General features: G+C 50.8%; 1 protein-coding gene across 1 annotated transcript in view; it reads left to right on the top strand.

The window, feature by feature from the left end:
• The first annotated feature begins 10068 nt into the window (after positions 1 to 10068).
• Positions 10069 to 25439, top strand: part of SMAD6 (SMAD family member 6) — a 77739-nt gene continuing 62368 nt past the window's right edge. The window contains exons 1-3 of the mRNA XM_055278038.2: positions 10069 to 12072; positions 19646 to 19702; positions 24369 to 24446. Of these exons, the coding sequence (XP_055134013.1) occupies positions 11250 to 12072; positions 19646 to 19702; positions 24369 to 24446 (958 nt within the window). The 5' untranslated portion in view covers positions 10069 to 11249. The remainder of the gene's footprint in view (positions 12073 to 19645; positions 19703 to 24368; positions 24447 to 25439) is intronic.

Here is a 25439-nt window from a genome sequence, read left to right as displayed (position 1 = left end):
CATGGAGATCTTGGGCCCTGCCCCATACTAGAATCACCTCGGGGAGCTAAAAAAGCAAAAATAACCAACACACTTGGGCCCCACACCAAATATTCTGATTAAATTGGTTTGGGGTGGGGATTGGGCTTTGGTGGTTTTTTAAAACTCCCAGGTGATTCTAATACACAGCCAAAGCTGAGACCCGCTGAGCGGAGACTTGATTCTGAATTTTAATCTTTCCTTATCTGCTCCAGACTTATACTAAGAGAATGCCAAGTGAATGCACCTCCCACCACTACCTTCCGCCTCTGCCTCTGAAGGGGCTGGGACTCCTGGCTGTGGTCAGTGTTCTCAATGCCAACCATGTACCTGGCCCACCTCCAGTGCACCCCTTCCATTTTGGGGACAAATCAACCAGTAGTAATGGGCGTTTATTAAGCATCATACATTATTTCTAATCCTCAGGGCAGCCCTGCGTTTTAGCAGGGAGGAAACTGAGCTCAAGAAGCGTTAGTGATTGCTTTACAGTGGTCTAGTGGGTAAGTGCTGGAGCTGGGATCAAATCCAGGTCTTCACGTCTCCAAAGCCAATGTGTCTTTCCCTCAGCTAGGCTGCTCCTAGAAGCATTGCCTGTTTACTGAATAGCAGTCATGCCCAAGGTACAGGCCCAGAGCTGACTTATCCATTAGGTATAGCAGGTCCAGGGCCTAGGGCCCATGATATTTTAGGTGGCCTACAAAATGTTTTAATTTTAATTTTCTTTAAAGCGATAATAATAATAGTAATAATAAATATATAATGACAAATCCAGCCTGGATTTCATTTGTCTTGATGCCAATACACTTGTAAAAAATATTTTTTAAAAATGGTATGGGAGAAGGGGACTGTGAAGACAATGTCTAAGACCCTTGGAAGTCATAATACCCTGGAGAGCACTGGTGACTGTGTCCTTCAGCCCCTTCCAGAGCATGGCTCAGGCCAGTAGGAATTAAGCAAGGAATGTTTATTACACACTTTCTGTACGCCTCACTCTGGGAAGTAAATAAGAGCATAAAGCCTGTCCTGGTCTGCCTAGGAAGAGGAGATGTACACACAGGAAACTAAAAGCAAGACAAGACAGGATGCACGCTCTGACTGTCGGCAGTTCTTACTTAGATCTCTTCTTGTTTTTGTCGTTTCATTTGTCATTTAGTCAGTGTTCTGCTTTGCAGGTTACTGAACTGTTTCATGTACTTAATGATTTAATCAACAATTCTTTTGTTGATTTCTTCCTTCCTTCAACAAATATTTACTATTTTAATAATATATTTATTATTTTAACATACTTGAGTGTGTGTGTGTGTGTGTGTGTGTGTGTGTGTGTGTGTGTGTTTTGAGACAGAGTCTCACTATATTGCCAGGCTGGAGTGCAGTGGTTATTCACAGGCATGATCAGAGCACATTTTGGCCTCAAACTCCTGGCTTTAAGCAATCCTCATGCCTCAGCCTCCCAAGTAGCAGGGATGACCACTGTACCTGGCCCTGATTTAATAGTTTTTGAATGGGTAATTGAGCTCATGGTGCAAAAATTCAGGAGGTACTGTAGGATATACACAAAGAAGGCTGAGGGCAGGAGAGAGAGAGAGGCCTCTTTTGTACTGAATCTTTGGTACTGCTTATATTTTGTACCAAGTTCAAGTATTACCTATTTATTATAATAAAAATAAGCAAGCAAACAAAAAACCAGATGGGTTTGGGTTGAAGAGTTTATTCACCCAGCTTTCCAGCCTTCTGGTTTCCTTCCCCAGAAGCAACCATTTATACCAGCTTATCATGTATCTTTCCAACATTTATGTGTCTACAAGCATATATGCTTTTAAAAATTTCATGCAAATTGTAGCACACTGTACACATCGTTGTTAGTTAATGCCTTGATCTTTTTTTTTTTTTCGAGATGGAGTTTCACTCGTCACCCAGGATGGAGTGCAATGGTGTGATCTCGGCTCACTGCAACCTCCACCTCCTGGGTTCAAGCGATTCTCCTGCCTTGGCCTCCCGAGTAGCTGGGATTACAGGTATGCGCCACCACGCCCGGCTAATTTTTGTATTTTTGGTAGAGATGGGGTTTCACCATGTTGGCCAGGCTGGTCTTGAACCCCTGATCTCAGGTGATCTGCCAGCCTCGGCCTCCTGCAGTGCTGGGATTACAGGCGTGAGCCACCGCGCCTGGCCTGTGTTGATCTTTTTATACAGGAGGCCCCCTCCTTCATCTTCAACAGCTGGATGATATACCTTAATTTCTTTAACTACTGCTAATTTCTTTATCTTGTATTGATAAAGTTAAGGTTGTTTCCAATCTCTTTCTTTTTGCTATAAAATAACCTTATGGAGCCTAACTCCCCCTTTTCAGTTATACAATACATGACCATATACATGTATCGTTTCACTCATATGCAAGTACATCTGTATGGTATATGTATAAACTGGAATTGCAGGGTCAACGTATGGGCATTGCTGCAGGGAGGGAAAATTGGTACAATTTCTCTGGGGTACCCAGTTTGGCTATATCTATCAAAAGTTAAGATCTGTCTCCTCTCCCTAAAAGAGAGCACCTCCTGGCTGCTGGGTTAGGAGTGCAGAGATGAGGAGGACTCAGGCTTTGCTCTTGATGGTCTCTCCAATGTGGACAAATCATCTCCAGCCCTAGGAAGTAGGAAAGTAAGATACCAGGGCAGTGCAAGGAAGATATCCCTGGGCTAGTGGCTGGGGAGAAACGGGGAAAAACATTTGCCTGGAGGAAAAGGAGGAAGGACATTCCAGGCAGATGGACCAGGAAGTGCAAAATTTGGGATATTAGAGAGCAGGTGGGGCACTTTGGGGTGTTCCAGAGAGCAGCCCTCTCTTGTTCAGGATTCATGTAGTGGAGCAGTGGGGAGATGAAGTGGGACCTGCTCCTAACAGGGCTGGGAGATTACTCTTTAGCTTGTTAGCCACGGGGATCCACTAAAGTGTTCTCAATCAGGAAGTCTGATAGTCAGAGAGGACTACTAGGAGGCTTTCTCTGGCCATGTTATAAAAGATTGATTGAATGCAGACATTTCTTTAAATAAACTCCTAGTACCTGAAGGGCAGGGCTCCCTGCACTAAATGCCTTTGGCCCATAGTAAGTGCCCAGTAGAAATGCTCTGTTGAATTTTAGCCAGGCACCAAAATGTGACACATCTCTGGTTATCATTTCTCAACTGAGGGCTTCTACAATCCCCTAAAGGTTAGAAGAGTGAACCTCCTCCAGGAGGGCCGAGGTCAGATCTGTGATCAGTCTGGGGTCAGGGTCTGATGCTGCTCACAGTGACCGTGACATGCTTTAGAAGTCTCCCACCTCTGTTCAGAACTCATGAGAATTGTGCATTCTATTCCCTGATATATCTGGGTTAGCTTGAATATTAAAGATCAAATATCCACAAATGTAATATAAAAATAAATTTCCGGGCGGGGCGTGGTGGCTCACGCCTGTAATCCCAGCACTTTGGAAGGCCGAGGCCAGTGGTTCACCTGATGTCAGGAGTTCGAGACCAGCCTGGCCAACATGGTAAAACCCCGTATCTACTAAAAATACAAAAAGTTAGCTGGGCCTGGTGGGGGCACCTGTAATCCCAGCTACTCGAGAGGCTGAGGCAGGAGAATCGCTTGAACCCAGGAGGCGGATGCTGCAGTGAGCCGAGATCACGCCATTGCACCCCAGCCTGGGCGATGAGAGCGAAACTCCGCCTCAAAAATAAAATAATAAAATAAAATAAAATAAGATAAAATAAAATAATAAAATAAAATAAAATATAAATTTCCCCAACATCTGTGAATGAAATAACCTCTCCAGAAAAATCCCTTGATTCCAAAAGGCCCCACATTAGCCCAGTTTGAGGAGGATGGATTTAGGTAATGCAGGCTCACAGTCCACACCCTGGCCTCCGTAAAACTGCCTCCATCCCTTTTAACAACCATGAAACTCACTGCACTTTGCTCATTCATGCTTCCATTCATTCATTCATTCATTCATTCATGCAATATTTTTGAAGGCTGATAATGTCCAGGGCATTGCCCTCCCTATGGGTACACAAGGAGCAGAATAACAGTGGCAGCTCTAAATGCTTTGCACATTTTATCTCAGTCAACTCTCACAATGACCATATGAGATAGGTACCTATGCTTAGTAACTTCATTAATCAGATTATTGAGCTGCTGAGTCCTACAGTGTGCCAGAACTTTATTCATTTAACTCTCACCTTGGTCAAGTTGGTCCACTTTACAGGCGAGGGAAGTGAGGGTCACAAAGGTTAAATAGTTTGCAGGGTTGCTATTAGTTCAGTGGCTTAACTTGATAATGACTGAATCCAAGCTCATTTCACTAATAAAAACTACTTTTGATTGAGCCCTTACTAGATGCCAGACACTGCGCTAAGCATTTTGATCTTCAAAACAACCTCCTAATATTATTATTACTATTACCAGCAAAAGATTAAGCATCAATGACATGAGTATACTGTTCAGATGTTCTTTTATACTTTCAAAGATGTGACAGCAAATCATGCTGACTCTATCTTTAGAATATATAAAATGTCCAGGATCCAACTTCTGCTCCCCCACGTCCACTGCTCTCACCCTGGTCCAAGCCACCATGGCCTCTGGCCTGGACCACTGCCACAGCCTCCTACCACGTCCTGCTCCCACCCCACCCTTGCAGTCAGTTCACAAGGCAGTTCAAGGGAGCCTCTTGAAACAGAAGGGAGATCCTGTTCCTTCTCTGCTCAGAACCTCCAGGGGCTCCCAAGTCACTCAAATGACAAGCCAAAGACCCAGCAATAGCCTATATGAACTTACAATCTGCCCCCAATATTACTCCGATCTCATCACTTTTTTGATGGTCCTGGAAAGTGCCAGGTCTGCTCCTATTTCAGGGCCCTTGCACTTGCTATTCTCTGTGGCTGTGACATTCTTCCCCCAGATAGCATCATAGCTAATTTCCTCCCCACTCTACCCCCACCAGCAAGACCTAGCTCAAATGTCACCTTCTCAGGGAAGCCTTCCCTGACCACTTCCTTTAAACCACAACCTGCCGTCTCCCAACATTCCTTTCTCTTCTTCTCTGCTTTATTTTTGACCTTGGCACCTTTACCTTCAATACACTGGCTACCAGGTTATTTTGTTATGATCTTCCCCTTAGACTCCTTGAGCTAGGAATTTTTGTGTTTTGCTTACTGCAGGATGCCTAGCATCTATAGGAGGGCCTGGCACCCAGTAGGAGCTCAGTAATTTGTGCTAAATGAATGAACACAAAGTTCCATTCATTCACATATGCATTTTCCAAGGTAGAGAGGGTCTAGAGCATTCATCAGAGCTTCAAAAGGGTTGTTTACCACTGCCCAAGGGTGCCCCACTCTCCCATTTGGGGCAGTGTTGACCAAGCAGATTTACCCTCCAAAGTGGGAGACAATACCACTTAGCCACTTGGGCCTATAGTTAGTCTAAAAAGTTTGGGCCATTAGAGTTAATAAGTGGGACCCTGGTTTATCTATCAGTCTCTTATGAAGTGGGTCATGATGACTCAGTCTCCCTGACAATCCACCTGCCTATAGCGAGAGGTGGCCCAGATCCCCTCTGTGATGTCTCTGTTCATAAGCGGTAGCCCCTAAATACTGCCCCTTTGCCACCACCCAGAAGTAACTTTTCCCTTGCATGATTTCTGCTGTTTCATGCCTTGTGCCTTTCCAGTAGCGTGGGACATTTCCCAAGGACAAGGGACTGGTTTTCTTTTCTAGGACTAGGTATTAAGAAGATGCACACACGTCTCAGGCAGCTCTGGGTTCAAGTCTCAACTCTGCTACCTACTCGGTGTGTGATCTGTAACAAATTACTTAACCTCTCTGTTTCCTCTTCTAAAAATATGGGTCTAGGAAGAATAAAACCTTCTTCACTGTCCTGTTGCGGGGATATGATGAAATACTGATGTGCTTGGCACAGGGATAAGTATGGAGTTCAGTTAAGTGGGGGATTTTATTTCAACCACCCTACAAATATTTATTGAGTGCCCACTATGTGACAGGCATTGAACTAGGGACCAGGAAGAAGAAATGGGGCAAGCGCTGTCTTATGTGATTTAGCTTTTCAATGGCACAGGCAGAATGGCATCAAATGGCCTGTTTCTGACTCCACTGCCTCCACGCTGCTGTGGGTGGCCTGGGCCTGCTACTTTCACCATCTCATCCCTTGTGGAGCTTACATCCCAAAGGTAGAGGAGAACAGATAAAAGATGGTACGGTTTTGAATTGGGACAAGCCCAGTAAAGAGGAAGCATAGAGTGCTTTGGGGAAAATACTGGAATAAGAGAGTGGGGGCACATTTGAATCTGAGGGGGTCAGAGTTACCTGTGAGTTACCTTGTGAGTAACTCGGGTGCAGAGACCTGTGGATAAGCATCAGGGACCCCACCTTCTTCCTTTCCTCTCTTTTCCCTACATCCCTAGGGATTTGGAGCTTGCTCTCCAGTCTGGCAGCCTCGAGGGAGGGTGTTCTTAGGTCGTAGCACAGCCCTGCCTGGCTGGGCCCCGCCATACACACCCTCTAGTGGCCACAACGCATGCCAGGCACTAGGCTGGATGGGCCCTAGGAATCCAAGGATAGCAGGACTGTCACTGCTCTTCCCATCCTGACATTATCTCCACTCAGATGCAGTGGCCCTGTAAGGAGTGCTGCTTCTAGGTCCTCTTGTCACTTAATTTTGTCAACCACCTCCAGCATGATTCTTATTTCCACTGCACAGATGAGAATCCCAAGGCTCATAAAGTTGAGGGAGGTAAGTAGGGTCAGTACTGAATTTAGGCCCACTGGACTCTGGTTTCAGTGAGCTTCAGGTGGCATCGTTCCTGAGCACATCAGGAACGATGCCACATCTCCCAGTGAGCAAGAGATGATGCCAGATTTTGCCATTACTACCCAGCAAAGAAGGCAGATCTCCCCAGAAAGGTCACTGCTTCAATCTCTCCTTGGTATGAGGCTGTTGGGGCATCTCTCAGGGCACTCCCCCAGGAACTCTGCAGATTGGGATGCCATGGTACCTCAGAGAGGCATGGGGGTGGAAGTGGGGAGAAGGGAGTCCCTAGAGGTATGTGCTGAGCATCTGTGGAAGCACACACGTCCCTGCCCTCAGGAGGTCCTGCAGGTTACCTGCTGGTAATCCTTCCTGCTTGGCCCATTTCCTTTGCTTCCCATTACACAAGCATACCCCTTCTTCAGCCAAACTGGCTGGGTTTTAATCCGGCATCGGCCACTAACTACAAGCTTGTGCAAGTTACTTTTGGCAAGCCTTTGTGCCTCAGTGTCTTTATCTATAAAATGGTGGTAATAGGCCGGACATGGTGGCTCATGCCTATAATCCCAACACTTTGGGAGGCCAGGGCCGGCAGATCTCTTCAGGCAGGTCAGGAGTTCGAGACCAGCCTGGTCAACATGGTAGAACCCTGTCTCTACTAAAAATACAAAAATTTGCTGGGCATGGTGGCGCATGCCTGTAGTTCCAGCTACTTGGCGAGACTGAGGCAGGAGAATCACTTGAACCCGGGAGGTGGAGGTTGCAGTGAGCCAAGATCGCACCACTGCACTCCAGGCTGGGGATAGAGTGAGACTCCGTCTCAAAAAATAAAAAATGGTGGTAACAGGCTGGGCGTGGTGGCTCATACTTATAATCCCAACACTTTGAGAGGCCGAGGCGGGCGGGTTATTTCAGGCAGGTCAGGAGTTTGAGACCAGCCTGGCCAACATGGTGAAACCACGTCTCTACTAAAAATACAAAAATTAGCCGGGCATGGTGGTGCATGCCTATAGTTCCAGCTACTTGGGAGGCTGAGGCACGAGAATCACTTGAGTGCAGAGCTGAGATCCCACCACTGCACTCCAGTCTGGGGACAGAGCAAGGCTCTGTCTCAAAAAAATAAATACATTAAATAAAAAATAAAAATAAAATGGTGGTAACAACTATAGCTATCCCCAAAACGTTGTATTCTGGGGCCTCAACCCCTGACACTTTGATTCAGTAGGTGGGCCTTTGAACCACATTTTGGAAATCCCTGCCTGAAGAGTATAGTCTGGCAACACAGACCTACACACCACTTCCAGCCAGGGGATGAGCAGGCGTGCTGGTTCATGCCTCTCTGGTTTTAGCATGTTAGCATTGTCAATGCCATCCTCGTTTTAGTGGCAAGTTACATGAGTGAGCTCCTGTGCCTCAGTTTTCCTCATCTGTAACTGGAGATAATAATAGTAACTATGTTAAGTCCTTATATATTAATAGTACCTATGTTAAGTGTTGTGAGCATTAACTAAGTCCTGGAACATGGTCAATACGCACGAACTATTACTATTGTAATCCACAGTCAAAGATAATCTACCAAGAGCATACACGGGGATAAAAGAAAATACATTGAGTTTCTCTTTGTATTTTAAGATGTATTAATTTCCCCATGGGCGAGAAGTGACTGAAAGGGGCCACAAGACAGGCTTCTGGGGTGCAGGTCACGTTGCTTTTTGGGTGCTGGTGACATCATGTTTGTTCACGTGTGAAAATTCATCCTGCTGTTCGCTTGCGATTTGTGCATTTAACGTGCACTATCTTCAGGGACCTTCGTGGTTCTGTGAAGCACGAAGGGCAAGCATCCTCATCCGCGGTTTCAAACAAGAAACAGGCTAGGACCGCTACTTTAATTTGGCCAAAGTAGTAGGGGATGGGTGTGAGGAAGTGTCTCAGTCCGATCTTTCGTTCGGGGAGCAACCGCCACTCTCAGAGAGCGCAGTGCGAACAGTACCTGGATCCAGGTAAAGCTCAGCAAAGGGTTCTGAATCCTCCTTGCAAATGCCACCCTTCCCCCAGCGCACACCGACTCTGGACACGGCCGGGGGTTCGCACCGCCGCGCACTCCCCAGGCCAGCCCCACGCGTGGCCACCCTCCATGGAGACCCGCCCGCCGGCGCCCCGCGGCCACCGCGGGGGAATGGCGCCCAGCCCCAGGCCAATGAGAGTAGCGGAATTTCTTTCATTCAGCGCGGGGCCAGGCTCCTGCCCGGAAAGGGGCGGGGCGCTGCGCCGGGGGTGGGGCCGCCGCGCGCGGGGGAGAGGGCGGGGCCGGCCCCGCTGCCTGGCCAATCGGCGCCGCGCCCGGGGGGGGAGGGGGGCCCAGGCCTTTTTTCCCCTCCGCGCGGGACCAATCCCGACTTTACAAGCTTGAACTTTTGCCACCCTCGGACGAGCGAGCGCGCCCGAGGAGGTACCCCGCCGCGCCGGCTCCAGGGGCAGGAGCGGCCTTAACCCTTCCCGCGCCGGGCGTCAGGCTGCCGCCGCCGCGCCTCCGATTCCGCCCCCAACCCACCCCCATTTTCGCGTGGAAACCTCGCTAGGGAAAGCGTGATCCCTCACCTACAGCCCTCTCCGAGGTGCGGAGAGTAAACTGGAGAGGGGAGAGGAAGCACCCGTCCTGGAGGGGGCCTGGCCGGCCGGCGGCCCGCCTCGCTCCGAGGGAGGGCCGTGGCGACCGAGAGGAGCCAGCGAGTAGACACTCCCCGCCTCTACCCCACCCTCTCCATCTCCCCACTCCGGGCGAGCCTGCAGCCACCGTACGCAAAGCGTCCTGAGCTCCCTGTTTGGCCCAGCAGAGCGACCCCCGACTTTGTGCAAGGAGCGTAAAGTCCCTCGTGCAGTCACGGAAGATCCGCTACCCCAACATATCCGCCGCCCCCTGCTCCTCAGAGGCTCAACCCATGAAGGCACACACGCACACCCATTTTTATTAGCCTGCCCTGGGATGGGGGTTTGGAACAACTTTAAAGTGCAAAGTGTGTTTGTAAGTTTGTGCACAAGCCAGGGAGAGGCAAAGCGCCCCGTTTGCGTCCGAGTCTCATTGGGTCCGCCGAGCCTCGCACGCCTGGCCGTGGCTCGTGTAACCCTGTGCGTGTGTGTGTGTGTCCGAGCGCGCGTGTGTGTGCTCGCTGGCATCCGTGCTCTGGGCGCAACGCGAGGCAGAAAGCGGGCCGCGGGCGCTGTCAGGCCCCCGGCGGGGGTGCCGGGGTGGTGTGGGGCGGGGGCCCGAGCTCGGCCCGCCCCGGGAGCCGGCCCCTTGGAGCCTCCGGCCCTGCAATGGGACGTGTTCTCCTTTAAGAGTTAAGAAACTTGAAACCTTGTTTGCGCAACAATCAGCGCCGCGGAGCCGCCAAAGTGTCTAGACTGGCATATGATGGGAGGCAGCCAATGACTCCGCGGCGCTCCTCCGGGGGCCCTCAGTGTGCGTTTGAGGAGAACAAAAAAGAGAGAGAGAGCCGAGTGGGGGAGCGATCGAGGGAGCTGAGCCGAGAGAAAGAGCCGCCGGGCGCTGCCTTGCCAGACCTCGCTGGGACCCCGGGGCCACCGGGAGGCACTTTTGTGGAGGGGGGAGGGGGGGCGGCCTCGGCGCACGAAGCGTCCGAGGGCAGCGTGGGGCGGGCTGCGACCTCTGCCTCGGTGGACTGCGTTTTTAATTAAGGATTCCCAGCAGCTCTTTGGGATTTTTACAGCTTCCACTCATGTGTTGACACCCGCGTCCAGGAGAAACTCGCTCCAAGTGCATCTAGCGCCTGGGACCTGAGACGGCGTTGGCCTTTCGTGCATGCAAATCCAGGGATTTAGGTTTTGTTTGGGATTTCCTTTTCTTTCTTTCCTTTTGTTATTTTTTTCCTTTTTGCAGGGAGTAAGTAAGAAGGGAGCTGGGGGTATCAACAAGCCTGCCTTTCGGATCCTGCAGGAAAAGCCCATGTAGTTAAGCGCTTTGGTTTAAAAAAAGGCAGGGTAAAGGCAGGGCTTTCCAGACACGTTTGGGGGTTCGCGCGAGCGCTTTGTGCTCATGGACCAGCCGCGCAACTTTTGAAGGCTCGCCGGCCCATGTGGGGTCTTTCTGGCGGCGCGCCGCCTGCAGCCCCCCTAAAGCGTGGGGGCTGGAGTTGTTGAGCAGCCCCGCCGCTGCGGTCCATGTAGCCGCTGGCCGCGCGCGGACTGCGGCTCGGCGTGCGCGTGTTCCCGGCCGTCCCGCCTCGGCGAGCTCCCTCATGTTGTCGCCCTGCGGCGCCCCTTCGACGACAGGCTGTGCGCGGTCTGCACGGCGCTCCGCGGCGGAGCTTCATGTGGGGCTGCGACCCGCGCAGCCGGCGCCTCGCTGAGGGAACGGACCCCCGGTAACTGGAGACCGTCTCCCCCCCACCCCTGGCGCCAAAGGATATCGTATGTTCAGGTCCAAACGCTCGGGGCTGGTGCGGCGACTTTGGCGAAGTCGTGTGGTCCCCGACCGGGAGGAAGGCGGCAGCGGCGGCGGCGGTGGCGGCGGCGGCGACGAGGATGGGAGCTTGGGCAGCCGAGCTGAGCCGGCCCCGCGGGCAAGAGAGGGCGGAGGCTGCGGCCGCTCCGAAGTCCGCCCGGTAGCCCCGCGGCGGCCCCGGGACGCAGTGGGACAGCGAGGCGCCCAGGGCGCGGGGAGGCGCCGGCGCGCAGGGGGCCCCTCCAGGCCCATGTCGGAGCCAGGGGCCGGCGCTGGGAGCTCCCTGCTGGACGTGGCGGAGCCGGGAGGCCCGGGCTGGCTGCCCGAGAGTGACTGCGAGACGGTGACCTGCTGTCTCTTTTCGGAGCGGGACGCCGCCGGCGCGCCCCGGGACGCCAGCGACCCCCTGGCCGGGGCAGCCCTGGGGCCGGCGGGCGGCGGGCGGAGTCGCGAAGCGCGCTCGCGGCTGCTGCTGCTGGAGCAGGAACTCAAAACGGTCACGTACTCGCTGCTGAAGCGGCTCAAGGAGCGCTCGCTGGACACGCTGCTGGAGGCGGTGGAGTCTCGCGGCGGCGTGCCGGGCGGCTGCGTGCTGGTGCCGCGCGCCGACCTCCGCCTGGGCGGCCAGCCCGCGCCGCCGCAGCTGCTGCTCGGCCGCCTCTTCCGCTGGCCCGACCTGCAGCATGCAGTGGAGCTGAAGCCCCTGTGCGGCTGCCACAGCTTCGCCGCCGCCGCCGACGGCCCCACCGTGTGTTGCAACCCCTACCACTTCAGCCGGCTCTGCGGGCCAGGTGAGCGCGTTGCGCAGGCCGGGGGGGCCCTGGCTCCCCGTCCCCGTCCTCTTCCGTGCCCTTCTGTCTGTGACACTGCGGGTCGGTGCAGCTGCGGGTGCTTCCCCGGGTGCCCTTGGAGCGTGGGAGCCACCAGGGGAGGCGCCTCAGACCGGCCGAGGGGAGTGGGTGTCCCAGCACACACATCAAGTGGCAACTTTATCTCAAGGCTCCGGTAAACTTAAAAGGGTACATGTCGTAGTTTCTCTGTGCAGTTTCAGGGACATGATGTAGGCTCCAACTTCATAGGCAGTGAAAGGGGAGGGCAGGCCAAGGAGAGACCAAAGTAGGTGCTATTTCCTCCTACCTCAATTCCGGAATCTACCCCAGTCTGTGCCCAGGCTTCTAGCGTTTGTATGCACGTGCCCTTACCCATACTGTGCTTTTCTATGTCCAAGTAGCTGTAAGTTGTGAAATTGGGTGTACACAAATCATAGCTAAAATCAAAAGTGTTCATCAAATGTCCAATTTGTGCCTTTGTATACTTTCAACAAAGCTTTGCAGGGTAACCGCTCTCTGGAGTAAAGAGCACCCTCATAAATTTATTCCCCACATATTATCATTCCCCACATCCCTTGGGTGTCAAGTGCCAGGGTCTTCCATAGTCCTTCTCAAGTTTTGTGTTCAGCTTTTGTATAGAGTTTAGGGTCTTGGAGGCATCGGTGAGTAGGTGAAGAAGCCAGATACTGGATTACCTCTGAGAACTGCCCCCCTTCTTTGTTCTCCTCTTGGGATTTCCTGCACACACCCCACCCTCAGCCTTGCTTACCTGGCCAGGCCGTCGTGCTCAGGTGCAGACAGGCGGAGGCCCCAGCAGGTCAGGAGGCTCCAGCAGGCCAGGAGCTTGCACTTGCCTTGCTCTGACCTCTGTCTTGCGGGGAACACACATTTAAGCCTGTAGCTAGCCTCTGAGGGATGTATGGGAATCCATTAGGTGGCACTGGGGTTTTGCAGGGGTGGGACTGGCAGGGAGTCACAGGCTCTTGAGCCTGGAAGGGCTCTGAATCCCTCTATTCTGGCTTCCCTGGAGAGAGTCAGCACCCAGGCTGGGAGCACAGAGAGGGTCAGATTGTAGGTCTCCTGACTCTCTGTGTGGAAGGGGAAAGTGGGCCTAGGACGGTGCATTTGTCCTAGGTGTCTTGTTTGCGTGTGGAATAGTGTCTGGAGAGGAAAAGAAGTTTCCCCTCAGTGATGATTCCTGCATAGAGGGCATTGATGGGGGCGGGTGGGGAGGGGCAGTGTTGATCAGGCACCCTACTCCCCTCATGGTCACTCCAGTCCGAATTTAGGAGCCATGAGCAGTCCCTGATCTGTGGCCCATGCCAGTCTTTCTATATATTCTTTTCCCCTTCCTGACAGCTTTCCCTGGAAGTGACTTTCTCTCCTCTGCCAACTGTGTCTCCTCCCTGCCTCTGGGAAAGGAGACCCCTATTTATTGTTGTCTTGCTCCTGGTCATTTTTTTTTTTTTTTTTTTTAAGTAGGTCCATTCCACTCTTGTAGAAGCCCCTGGCAGGTATATTCTCTCTCGCCACTTCAGTGTGCAGCAAATGTTTGTTAAGCAATTACTCTGGGCCAGGCACTGTGCTGGGTGCTGTGGCTAACAGAGTGGAAATATGAGTAGGATCTGTGCCCTCAAGAATCATAATCCCACGAGGGATTTATGGGGGAGAGATGGGGGAAGAAGGGAAGTGTGCAGGGCCAGGTCATTGGATGTGAACTACCAGAAGGCTATGGGTGTGTATGTAATAGGATGGCATGCAGGAGCTCCACAGCTCCAACCTGGAGCAGGACCTTGGAGGATGGGTCAGAGGAGAGGGAGCCAGCCAGCTCAGAGTCAAGGTGTCAGGCACGTTCAGGTGGGTGGGCAGGGAGGGGGAGGAGTGAAGAAGTTGGAGACGATGGACAGGACCACTCCTGCTACTACTCCTGGGACTAGGAGTTGGCTTGGGTGTTGGTTTGCATTTGGTGGTTTTGGAGAGGTACAGGTCAAGAGATACCTGGCACGCTGCAGTAGAACGGTTCTTGACCATGGACCTAGTCCTAGGCTCTGCCCAGCTAGTAACCTGCAGCTTGACTTTGGATGAGTTACCGCCCCTCTCAGCCACCGGTGCTGGTCAGTGGGGGTGGCTCTAGGAATATTCTCCCCATCTAAATCTAGACTAAGCCTTGGGACTTGATTCCCCTCCTTCTCCCAGAAGGAGGCGCTGTTGTCAGGGCTGCAGCACCCCAAGTCTCCTCCCGTTTCTTTGCTAGCTGCTAGCCTGTGGGGCCCCCATTCAGCCACCCTGGGGACAGCTGGGAGGACCGATGGTCAGGGAAGTTTCCAGTATGTGCCAGGTTGACCCTCTTGCCCCTGGCCTGAGAGCTGGGGGAGCCCTGGGCTGCCCACCCCGCCTCCACCGCCTGGCCGCCAGCCTGGCTCCCGTAACTGGGCGGGCGCATAGCTGGGGCTCAGCGGTGCGCGTCCTGATAAGGAGACTGCGCCTTCCAGGGCTCTGGGGAGAGGGCCGGGGTTCCGGGCAGACAGATGCCCGCACACACACAGCGCAGGCACACCGCTAGCCAGCAAAGTACACGGGAACACCGGCACTGAGGGACTCCCACCTGGCAGCAGTCACCTCCGCACCTTCACCGACCACCGCAGGCAGCCCCGGTGACAGGAGACCCCTTCCTGGGCAGTGTGGACACCTGCTGTTCAGAGCCCACTCTCCATCAACTTGAGTTGTGGCCTTGGGGCTAGTTTCCCCTTTGGGCCTCTTTTCCCATATCTAAAGTAAGGGGTTGGAGGGAATCCCTGAGGGCTGATGTGCAGATTCCAGGCCACACAGGCCTCCGTCCCCTCCCCCACTCTGCCCCAGGCTTGTCTCGGAAACTGGGGTCCTCAGGAGGGGACCCACCTCTGCTGGGCATGGACTGGGGGCCTCCTGGCCTCCCAACCCGTGGGAGTCAGGCCCAGCTCTGCCTCCCCCTTGGGTGTCTTTCTGTCCCAGGAAAAGCCAGTTCGCTGAGCTCGGTGGGTGCCTATGTGGACGGAAATGTGGAGAAATACTTTAATCACAGCTCTAACCTGTGTTTATAGAGCTCCTTTCTCCTGAAAGTATCCATTAACTTAGGAATAAATCTCCTGCTCTTTGCTTCCCCACTTTTTTTTTCTGTAATTATATTCAGTAAATTACTATTATCCAAATTGCGCCCGGGGAAGAGAGACAGAGCGAGAGAAAGAAATTTTAAACGACTGGAGGAGGCCGCCTAGGAAAACACAGGGTTCCCAGGCCAGGACTATAGGAATTAGAATGGGCTAGAAAGTTTTCCTTTTATTTGGCCTGGCATTATCCCTTTGAAATGAGATCAATTTCAAGTTGGGCTTCCAAGCCCCCGCCCTGCCCGGCTCAGCGGCCCCTAGCCCTGCTTGTCTGCTCCTCCTAGCTCCTCCTGGAGGTGAGGAAGGGGTGATAATGTGCAGTTTGCCTCTTGCTGGCGCCAGCCGGCCGCGCTGTTTATCTGGCTGCCAGGGGAATCTGGGCAATTAGGCTCAGCCGGCCTTAAAGTGCCAGGAGCTCCTTTGCTGCGTCTCCCATCATGGGGCTTAGGGTTGAGTCTTCAGGTTCTGGGGGCAGGAAGGACGGGCACTCAGGAGGCCCCCTCCCCACCCACAGCTCCTCTTTGGGAGGGGGGAAACTTGGCAACCCGGGAGGCATGTGGATCTTTTCCTAAGCAAGATGCTGAGCTGCAAAGATGGGGTGGAAGGTAATGTCCCATACTGAAACTTTGCCAGGCACTGGGAGAGGCTGTGAACTCTTTTCTGGCTTTAGAATTTAGGTCTAGATCCCAAAAGGCTAAGTACCCCCTGGGGGCTAACCAGAGGCATGCCTGGGCTGAGCTGAACCTTCTGGTGCACTGGCCCCTGGCTGACTGCTCTTGCTTCTGCAGGAAGTTGGAGGAGATTCCTGAAGTAGATGCCTCAGGCTGGGTGTCCAAGGGGGTTGGAGTTTCTGATGTCTTGCTGTCTCCCTCTCTTTTCTTTTTCTCCCTACTAGGTCCACTTCTTTCAGAGGGGCCTGCAGTGCTCTAAAAGTTCTCCTGTTGAAGTTTAGAGCATATTGGTTATTATTTTAAAATCAATACAACTTTTAAGAATACTAAGACAACTTCTAAGAGGGGAGTAGACAGAGGGCCTGGTGGCAGCTCACAGTTTCTTTTCTGACCTTTAGTCTCACCCAGCAAGTGTCCCACCCGAGTGCCCACCTTGCCCACCTGAGGTAATGCCCTGGGGCTCCACCAGTCCAGATCCACAGGGTGCAGCCATGTGGGAGTGGCGGCTGATTGTTACCCAGTAGTGTTGATAGCACATTATTCATGACAGCCAAAGAGAGGAAGCAACCCAAATGTCCGTTAGCTGATAAATGGATAAATGAAATATGGTACATCGAAGAATGGAATATCATTCACCCATGAAAAAGAACGAAGTCCAGCACCGAAATGTGCTACAGCATGGATGAACCTCGATGACTTTGTGCCACGTGAAAGAAGAAGCCAGCCACAAAAGGCCATATATTGTATGAAATGAAATGTCCAGAATGGGCAAACCCATAGAGACACAAAGTAGGTTAGTGGTTGCCCAGAGTTTTGGGGTTGGGGTCTAGGAAGTGACTGCCAATGGGGATGGTGTTTCTTTTTGTGATGAAAAAAATGTCTTGTGTTTAGATGGTGGTTGATGGTTGCACAACATTGTGAATATACTAAAAAACCACTGAATGGTATATTTTAAAAAAGGATGAATCTTAGGGTATGTGAATTATATCTCAATTTTTGGAAAGGGTTACCTGATATTGGTCTCTAGCTGGCCTCCCCTATAACACCTGCAGCTACCTTCATGTGTGGCCTCGGGCAGGTCCTTCAGCAAGCGGGACCTTAGTTTTCATATCAGTGAAAAGAAGGAATTGAGTTGGGTGAACCCCAAGGCCTCTTCTGTCTCTGACACTCTAAATACTTGTGTTGTGGGGTGGAGTCTAAAGCCTTCATACTTTTTTAGTTGCCTACAATGGAATCTAGTGATTAGCTTTCAGTCCCTGCAGTTGTTAAACAGTTGTGTGCATACCATTTTGCCAGAGCTAATGGGAGCCTGGTGAGGTCCCTCCTGAACGCTTTGTAGTGCTCCACTAGCTGGCATGTCTCATGGTTCAGGTTCATAGATTTTCTTTCTATCTCACGACATTGGAACTCCCAGCTCAGCTATGGCCATGTGTAGCAGGTGTCACAACCCAAGGCCCAGGTAGTTCTTCCAGGTGGGACTTCATGAGCCTTTCCTGCCTTCCACCTTTTGAGTCCCAGGTAAGCAGCCCCTGGAAGAGATGCTGGCATTGGTTACAGAGGCTTGACTCCAGCCACTACTGCCCATAGTTGTCAAGATTCACCTTTGGGGACAAATCCTGGGGCAGATGTCCAGAGCTCCATGCCATGTGTGGCCTAGACCTCAGCCAGTCAGATTTTTGCAAAAGTAACCCTAAGGAATTGCAGGCTTTCTGATAAGCTCATGGGGGTAGTGGAAGGGCATGGAGTTCAGAGACCTAGCTTTGGTTCTGGCTCCATACCTAGGTCCTGAGGGAGTCACTTCCACTCACCAGTCTCCTTCTCTGTACAGTGGAAGCACTGGCCTCAATTCTCTTTTCCTGTGGAACACCAACCCTTCCTATGCCCTGTCTCTTATCCTGAGAGGCTGGTCCTCACTCAAGGCTGGCCTCTAGGCCTGAGAGCCCCCTAGATCCTCTTTTTGCACATCTTTGTCCACAGGTGTATTCAACTTTACCATTAGCCTTATCCCAGTTGTCTGTGTCCACATTTAGTGAGCACATTCTGTGCAGGTGGTGTCCCAGACCCAGCGGGGATGAAGGGGTGTAAGTCAGGGCATCTCTTGATTCCACCTCATTGGGTGGCAGAGCAGAGTCAGGCCTGGACTGGAATCCCAGCTCCACCATGACTGGCTCAGGGCACATGCGCAAGTCAGTTTTCTCATCTGTAAAATGGGGATGATGTCATCTCATTTATTTTTTGTGTTTTGAGAAAGGATTAAATAAAAATAGGTGCCTGATGAGCATAATTAACTACTCTGTACCTGTGGTCTAAAATAATAAAATTGAAAGTGATTGGCATGGAGTGAGACAAGGTAGACACCGGGCAAATGTTCACGTCTCTCTCAGTGGCTACTCTGATTCACTTTTCCTTCTCCCTAATTTCTGTCCACAGAAAGTCTCTGTTTCTAAACCTCAGAGCTTTGACTTTGTTGGAAGTAACTTTGAGCTGGAAAAGCCAGGGTGGGGAAGAGGTGAGGCCTCATTGGGTGTATGGAGCAAAACAAATGCTCCTATAACTAATTGTGCCTTATTACAATTGTGAAAAACACTTATTACCCCTTGTGTCATTACTGATACCCGCCTAATAATAGTTATTACCACTTTATTACCACTGAGAGTTTGTTTTAGTTTGCGATTTGATTGTGTTTAGTTTCATTTACCGAAAATGAAGGGTCATTTCATTCATGCAAATTGTTACTTAGTTTAGCAAATTGTTACTTCCCATAAAGCAAGAAGCTAAGGAATTCTTCTGAAGGCAAAGTATATGTTTTTAAGGAGGAGTATTTTAGGCAAATGAAAGGAAACCCAAAGAAAAATATCATAGACAATAAGGAATCATAGCGTCTGAGCTGTAGAGAGCTTGTGTTCCTCCCCTGTCCTTTACAAAAGGGGAGACTGAGGCCAACAGCTGGAAGTGACTGGCTTAAGGCCTCCTATTGAGACAGCTGGGTTTGGCCTTTTGGGTCCTAAGCCTTTCTACTGTCCTCCCCTGCACCTAGGAATGCTAGCCCTAATGCAGCTTGTTTGGACACGAGTTTCTGTGTCTGGGCCTTTGCACTCACGCTAGGCTTGCCAAATTTAGCAAATCAAATGCAGGATGCCCAGTTAAATTCAAATATCAGATAAATAACGCACCATATTTTAGTATAAGTACACCCCCAATATTGAAAGGAACACATACTACAAAATGGTGCCATGTTTATCCAAAACTCAAATGTAACTGAGCATCCGGTATTTTGTCCAGCAAACCCTGGCTCTGACTTTCCCTGCACTCACGTTTCTCTTGTTAAAGTAGTAACAGTTACTGTTTATGGAGGTGTTTTTCAACAGTTACAAGAGCTGCACTAAACATTTTACATACATTATCCCAGCAAACCTGGGAGGTCTAGATGATTATTATCCTCATTTTAGAGCTGAGGAAACAGGCTCAGAGAAGTGAAGTAAGTTGCTTGAGGCCACACAGCCAAAGGTGGCAGGGCTGGGATTGAGCCCATATCTGTTTGAGCCCCAAGCCTGTGGCTTTAATTGTTGAGGGGATTTGGGCAGCAGAGGAGGTGGGACAAAGGGAGGGCTTCCTGAAGGCTGAGTTTATTATTTGAGGAAACCAGTAATTAAAAGCATGTAGAACCTGAGGTGTGAGCTCCCCCACCCTGGCAGTGACATGCTGTCTTCTGTCTTCCAGAATCTCCGCCACCTCCCTACTCTCGGCTGTCTCCTCGCGACGAGTACAAGCCACTGGGTAAGTATGCCCTCCTTCCTACCCTTGCAGAGGTGTGTCCCGAACTGGGTCCCCTTCAGCCCAGTGTCTGTCCAGCCTCAGGGCTGGAGGGCTGGAGGGGAGGGGTGAAAGCCAGACTGGTTGCTGTGAAATGGGGTGAAGTTGCACAAACACTCCCACAGTTGGGCCAAAGCAGACCCAGCTTCTGCAGCAGGCTATTTACATCTCGAAATTCCACGGCTCATCATTAACCTCTCTGTGACCTTTAAACATGGGCCTGTCGAAGATGAATGGGTTTTGACTTACGCATCTCACTGGAGGTGGGTTGGTATTTCTGTGTCTCTTTCCTCTCTCTTGGGCCCCCCAGCCTTGGGTTATTCTCCTTTAGAGTGTATTAATTAGTAGTATAACAAATAGGTTGGGCATGAAGTCTTTGTTGAGAGGAGCTGTATATTTTCCCCCTTTTTAAGCCAAGATGTTCACTTGAGCAGAAACAACAATTGGAGTGTTAAAAAGGAATGTATATTGGTACACAAAGCCCCTGGCATGGACTGTCCCCTAGGTGAGCTTAGTGGAGTTGGTAATTTTAGACAACTCCCATTCAGAGGCAGAACATATTTTCTGTAAAATCTTGAGTCTAGATGATCAGCCCATATTCTGGGGTAGATGTAAGTGGTTTCAAAAGTAGAGATTGTTGGCTCACGCCTGTAATCCCAGCACTTTGGGAGGCCAAGGAGGGCAGATCACTTGAGGTTAGGAGGTTGAGATCAACCTAGCCAACATGGTGAAACCCCGTCTCTACTAAAAATACAAAAATTAGCCAGGTGTGGTGGTGCACATGCTCCCGAGTAGCTATAATCCCAGCTACTCGGGAGGCTGAGGCAGGAGAATTGCTTGAACCTGGAAGGTTGCAGTGAGCTGAGGTCACGCCACTGCACTCCAGCCTGGGCGACAGAGTGAGTGAAATTCTGTCTCAAAAAAAAAAAAAAAAAAAAAGAGTAGAGATTGTGGCTGGGAACGATGGCTCATGCCTGTAATCCCAGCATTTTAGGAGGCTAAGGTGGGAGGATTGCTTGAAGCCAGAAGTTCCAGACCAGCCTGGGCAACATAGCAAGACCCTATCTCTATAAAAAATATGAAAATTAGCTGGGCATGGTGGCTCAGGCCTGTAATCCTAGCTACTTAGGAGGCTGAGGTGGGAGGATCACTTAAGCTCAGGAGTTAGAGGCTGCAGTGAGGTATGATTGTGCCACTACACTCCAGTCTGGGGGACAGAACAAGACCCCATCTCTAAAATAAAAAAAAAATGGAGATTGCTTGGCTCTCTGTTTCCTCTAGTGGGGTTTCAGAGCATGGGTTCTGAGGCAGAGAAGTGATGGAATCTGTAGGATCCTGATTGTGGTGCAAGTTAGTTTGGCCCTGACAGTACCAGGAGAGCAACTTTGTGACCCAAGCAGTTCCTGTGGGACTCAAGCTTTAAAAGTCAGATGGCGTGGCAACAATGCTGCAACATTCCACCAAGTGACCGCAAAAAGTGGGTTTTGTTTGGTTTTCAGTAAAGGCCTCCTCCCAGTAGTGTGTGTCAGCATCATCTGGGAGGTCACTTCTTTTTTTCTTTGTTTGAGTTGGAGTCTCGCTCTGTCACCCAGGTTGGAGTACAGTGGCGTGAACTCGGTCCACTGCAACCTCCGCCTCCCGGGTTCAAGCGATCTTCTGCCTCAGCCTCCCAAGTAGCTGGGACTGAAGGCACGCACCACCACGCCTGGCTAATTTTTCTATTTTTAGTAGAGACGGAATTTTACCATATTGGCCAGGCTGGTCTCGATCTCCTGACCTCGTGATCTGCCCGCCTTGGCCTCCCAAAGTGCTGGGATTACAGGCATGAGCCACTGCGCCTGGCTGGGGAAGTCACTTCTTAGTGTCGTAGACACTCAGGCATATCCACCCCAGTTTTCCTTCCAGACCCCTCACCTGCTGTGAAGTCAGAAGTGCCCACCAGGTCCCTTCAGGAGTATGACCTTCTCAGGCTGGGTGGGCAGAGGCTGTTCCACGAGGGTGTGGGAGTCAGCCACCAAACCATGGTGGCCACCCTATTGTTGTTCCAGAAGTAGGATTGTCCCATGAATGGGGGAGCCTTAGTTCTCTTGGGAACTGGAGAGATGATCTGGTGGAAGCTTGTCACTTAAGAGATGAAGAATCAAACTGAGTGAGGGGGAGGAGCTGCCCGGCTAATGAGCTGCAGGGTTGAGGCACAAACTCAGAGCAGCCCCCACTCAGGTGGGTGGCTCACTGTCCTTCCCTCGGAGGCCTGTCTCAGCATTTCCTAAGTCAGCATAATTGCACTAGTTGCTTGTACGATCCCTAGTTCCATTAGAGAAAAAAAACCCTCAAAAGTTCTTAGTGAAAACTCTTAGCACCTCAGTTTGAATGTCAAGGATCATCGCCCTGAGGGTTTGTCAGTTAGCCTGTGATAAAGCAGCAAAAATCAAGACACTGCCCAGCCCTGCAGAGTGACCATGTGGAAACCAACAGTTGTCCCCATGGTTTTACAAATGAGACGACTGAGGCCCAGAAAGAGGAAGTGACACTTGCCGGTGGTCAAATAGCTCAGCCCACCACCTGTTTTTATATGGTTTGCAAGCTAAGAATGGCCTTTATTTTTGAAGTGGTTAAAAAAAATCCAAAGGAGCATAATATTTTGTGGTACCTGAAAATTACGTGAAATTCAGATTTTGGTGTCCGGAAGTGGAGTTTTACTGGAACACAGCCAGGCTTGTCCATTTCCATTTTGTCCATGGCTGAGGCAGAGTTGAGTAGTTACAGCAGAGACTGTATAGTTTACAAAGCTGAAAATATTAACCTCTGGCCCTTTATAGAAAAAGCTGGTGAGCCCTGATGTTGCTTGGCCCATAGTGGAGGCGGGACCTGAACCTGGAGCTCCAACTTGCAGATGGAGTTCTTCCCCCTTGAGGCTTGAGCAGTGATAGAGGCTGTGAACATTCTTTTGCACAGCAGCCATTGAGACACTGTTCAGGGCCTCACTAGAAACACTAGATGTGAGGGTTTGGCAAGGGCGTGATAGGGACTTACTAGCTGTGAAAGGTGGAAACCGCTTGTCGTTTCCACTCTTCTGGAAACCTCACAATGCTGTCTGTGTTGGCTGTAAGGCAGTTCACTAAGAAATAGGACTCGGCTTGTGATGTTGCTACTTCAGATGAGAAGTGGCAGCAGGGCTGTGGGCACTGAGCACTTTGGGAACATTAGGTGTTAAAAGCAAAACTCTTTTAAGAACTTCCCACTTGAGCATTGAGCTTTTTTTTTTTAAAGATTTTTCTGTGTGTCCTTATTTTTCTCCTAACATATTTTTCCAGCAGATAACTTTTTCGTTCCCTGATAAATAGTCCCGCGTTATTTTTTGGTATTATTTTCTCTTCCTTGCATTGTTGCTTTTTCGTAAACAAAAAGCTAGTTCACTTCTAAGCCTCTGTGATCACATGAGACCAAAAAACAAAATAAAACCCAGAACACCCAGTCAGCATCTGGCAAGTGGGAAACGAGAGAGGAAAAAAAAAAAAAAAGGCCAAATTGGTTAATGTTTTATCTTCCCGCTCCCCAAGCCATGTGGTAAAAGGAAAAAAATTCCTGCAGGATCAAATGGAATTCTAGCTAGTGAGGGCCTGGGCAAACAGTTTTATGCCAGGAATCTTTTGCCTGGAGTAGCTGTGCTGGGCCGGCGGGGGCCAGGTGGGACCACCCGAACCAGTCCTGGATTGTGCCAGGTGAGAAGATGTGTGTGCTGCAGGCCTTCCAACTCCTAGACAGGCCTGTCCCTTAACGGGGACAACATCCATTGGTGGTAGCAGAGGCACAGGCCCAGGAAAAATTTTCCAAGTCTGCCTGTCCCAAAAGGCGTCGGCTTGTCAAGCTAGCAGCTCAGTGTTCTATAGAAAATGTGCAAACGAATTTCTCTTTCTCATCTAACTGCTCTGCAGACAGAGGAAAACCAATAATGTACATATGAAGTACTTAAAACTACTTAAAAAAAAAACCAACGCCTTAAAAAGAACAGTCCAGACATTAAAAGTTGCTCTTGTGAGCAGGTTTGGATGTTAGGGAGTGGGGGAGGGGAGAGAAAAAACAAAGTTAATCTGGGAGCAAATGCTTGAGCCCTTAATTAGAGGGGTGTAAGCGGGACAGAGTGAGGACGGCTGGTGACTTGTTAAAACAGTTTCCCCAGCTCTAGCGGGAGGGAGGAAGGAAGGAAGGAAGAAAGGAAGGAAGGAAGCAAGAAGGAACAACTTCAAGAATTTTAATGGTTGTAATTAAGTACAGCAACTATGAATTGTTTAGGGGCTTAATTTAACCTTACCCACGGAGGCTCCAAGTTGCTACTTGCTCGGTCCCCTGAACTTGGGTTATTTCCGTGGTCAGGGCAATTGCAGCGTTTTCAGGTACCAGCTTCACCACAGTCAGCACTTTCCAGAAGAGTTCCTGGGCAGGCTGGTCTGGTCTGGGGTGATCCTGAGATGGGGTTACAGGGTGACAGCAGAAAGTTGGGAGGGACATGCTGCCCTTTGCAAGCACACACATCCACACACGTGCACACATACACAGATGCATGAGAAAGAAGAAAAAAGAGAGTGCTGCCCCACGGCCAACTAAGTCCTCTTTTTCTTTCCTCCCACAGATCTGTCCGATTCCACATTGTCTTACACTGAAACGGAGGCTACCAACTCCCTCATCACTGCTCCGGGTGAATTCTCAGGTCAGCATTTTTTCTCATTGTGCATTGCTGTTGTGTTGAAATTTATCGAAGGGGACAGCTGCGGAGGGGGCTTGGTGGAAGACTTTTTGACTTCCCCTCTTCTTTTTGTTTCCCTTTTCCTCCAATCCTTGGATGGGAAGGTTGCCAATGTTTCAGTCGCTGGTGTTCTTGGGGTTAAGAACAGTCTGTATGAGTGAAACCTGAAGATAACTTTTAAAGCACCTGTCTACCACGTTTTAACCAGTTGTCTCTCTCTTGTCTCGCTTGGAAATGATAAAAGCTCAGCACAGCTCTCCGTCTCTTGTTTAGAAAGAGATCCTCTTCCCCCAGCTGCGAGAGGCAGCAAAGTGGATGTGGTACACATTTGTCTTCCTCGTGTCCCCACTCTGGGGCAGGGATCAATGTGAAGGGTCAGAAGATTGGGGGAATTGGAGCCGGCTGAATGAGGTTGCAGGGAGGATCTGGCAAGTGAGGAGTTTGGCAAAGGCCAGTGGTTTCTGTGTTTCTCCCTGAGCAGCAGATGCTAGGATAGGAAGCCGAGGGAACCGTGGTTTGGAGTCCTCTGTCCCCTGCAGTTAGAAGCTGGTCATAGGGACCCCCACATCTGGAAGAATATCCGAATCAAACTTTCCTTGAGAAATGAGAGGTCGGTGTTGGACTGGGGACATCGAGGGCCAGGGGCAAGGTCTGTGGGGCCCTTTGGGAGCATGGCTGGTGGCATGGTGGCCTGTTGGCGTGCTGGCTGGGACTGACAGCCCCCAGGCTGGGGCTGCATACCTAGTGGGCATGGCTGGACGGCTGTGTGTCTCCATCTGAGCCATTCTTCCCTCACCCCACATCCATGCCATGGTAGCAGTTGCCAAAATCATAGCCATTTATTGAGTGTATGCTATGGCCAGCACTCCACTTGGCCGCCTTTATGTGCATTCTCTTGGAACAGCCATGGGCTGTTTGTCTCCAGGGTCTGTGCTCTTCATCACTGTTTTGTCCCCC

This window comes from Symphalangus syndactylus, chromosome 5, assembly GCF_028878055.3.
Source record: "Symphalangus syndactylus isolate Jambi chromosome 5, NHGRI_mSymSyn1-v2.1_pri, whole genome shotgun sequence".
Taxonomy (NCBI): Eukaryota; Metazoa; Chordata; class Mammalia; order Primates; family Hylobatidae; genus Symphalangus; species Symphalangus syndactylus.
Note: the sequence above shows the minus strand (reverse complement) of the source record. Positions and strands in the feature narration are given on the sequence as shown.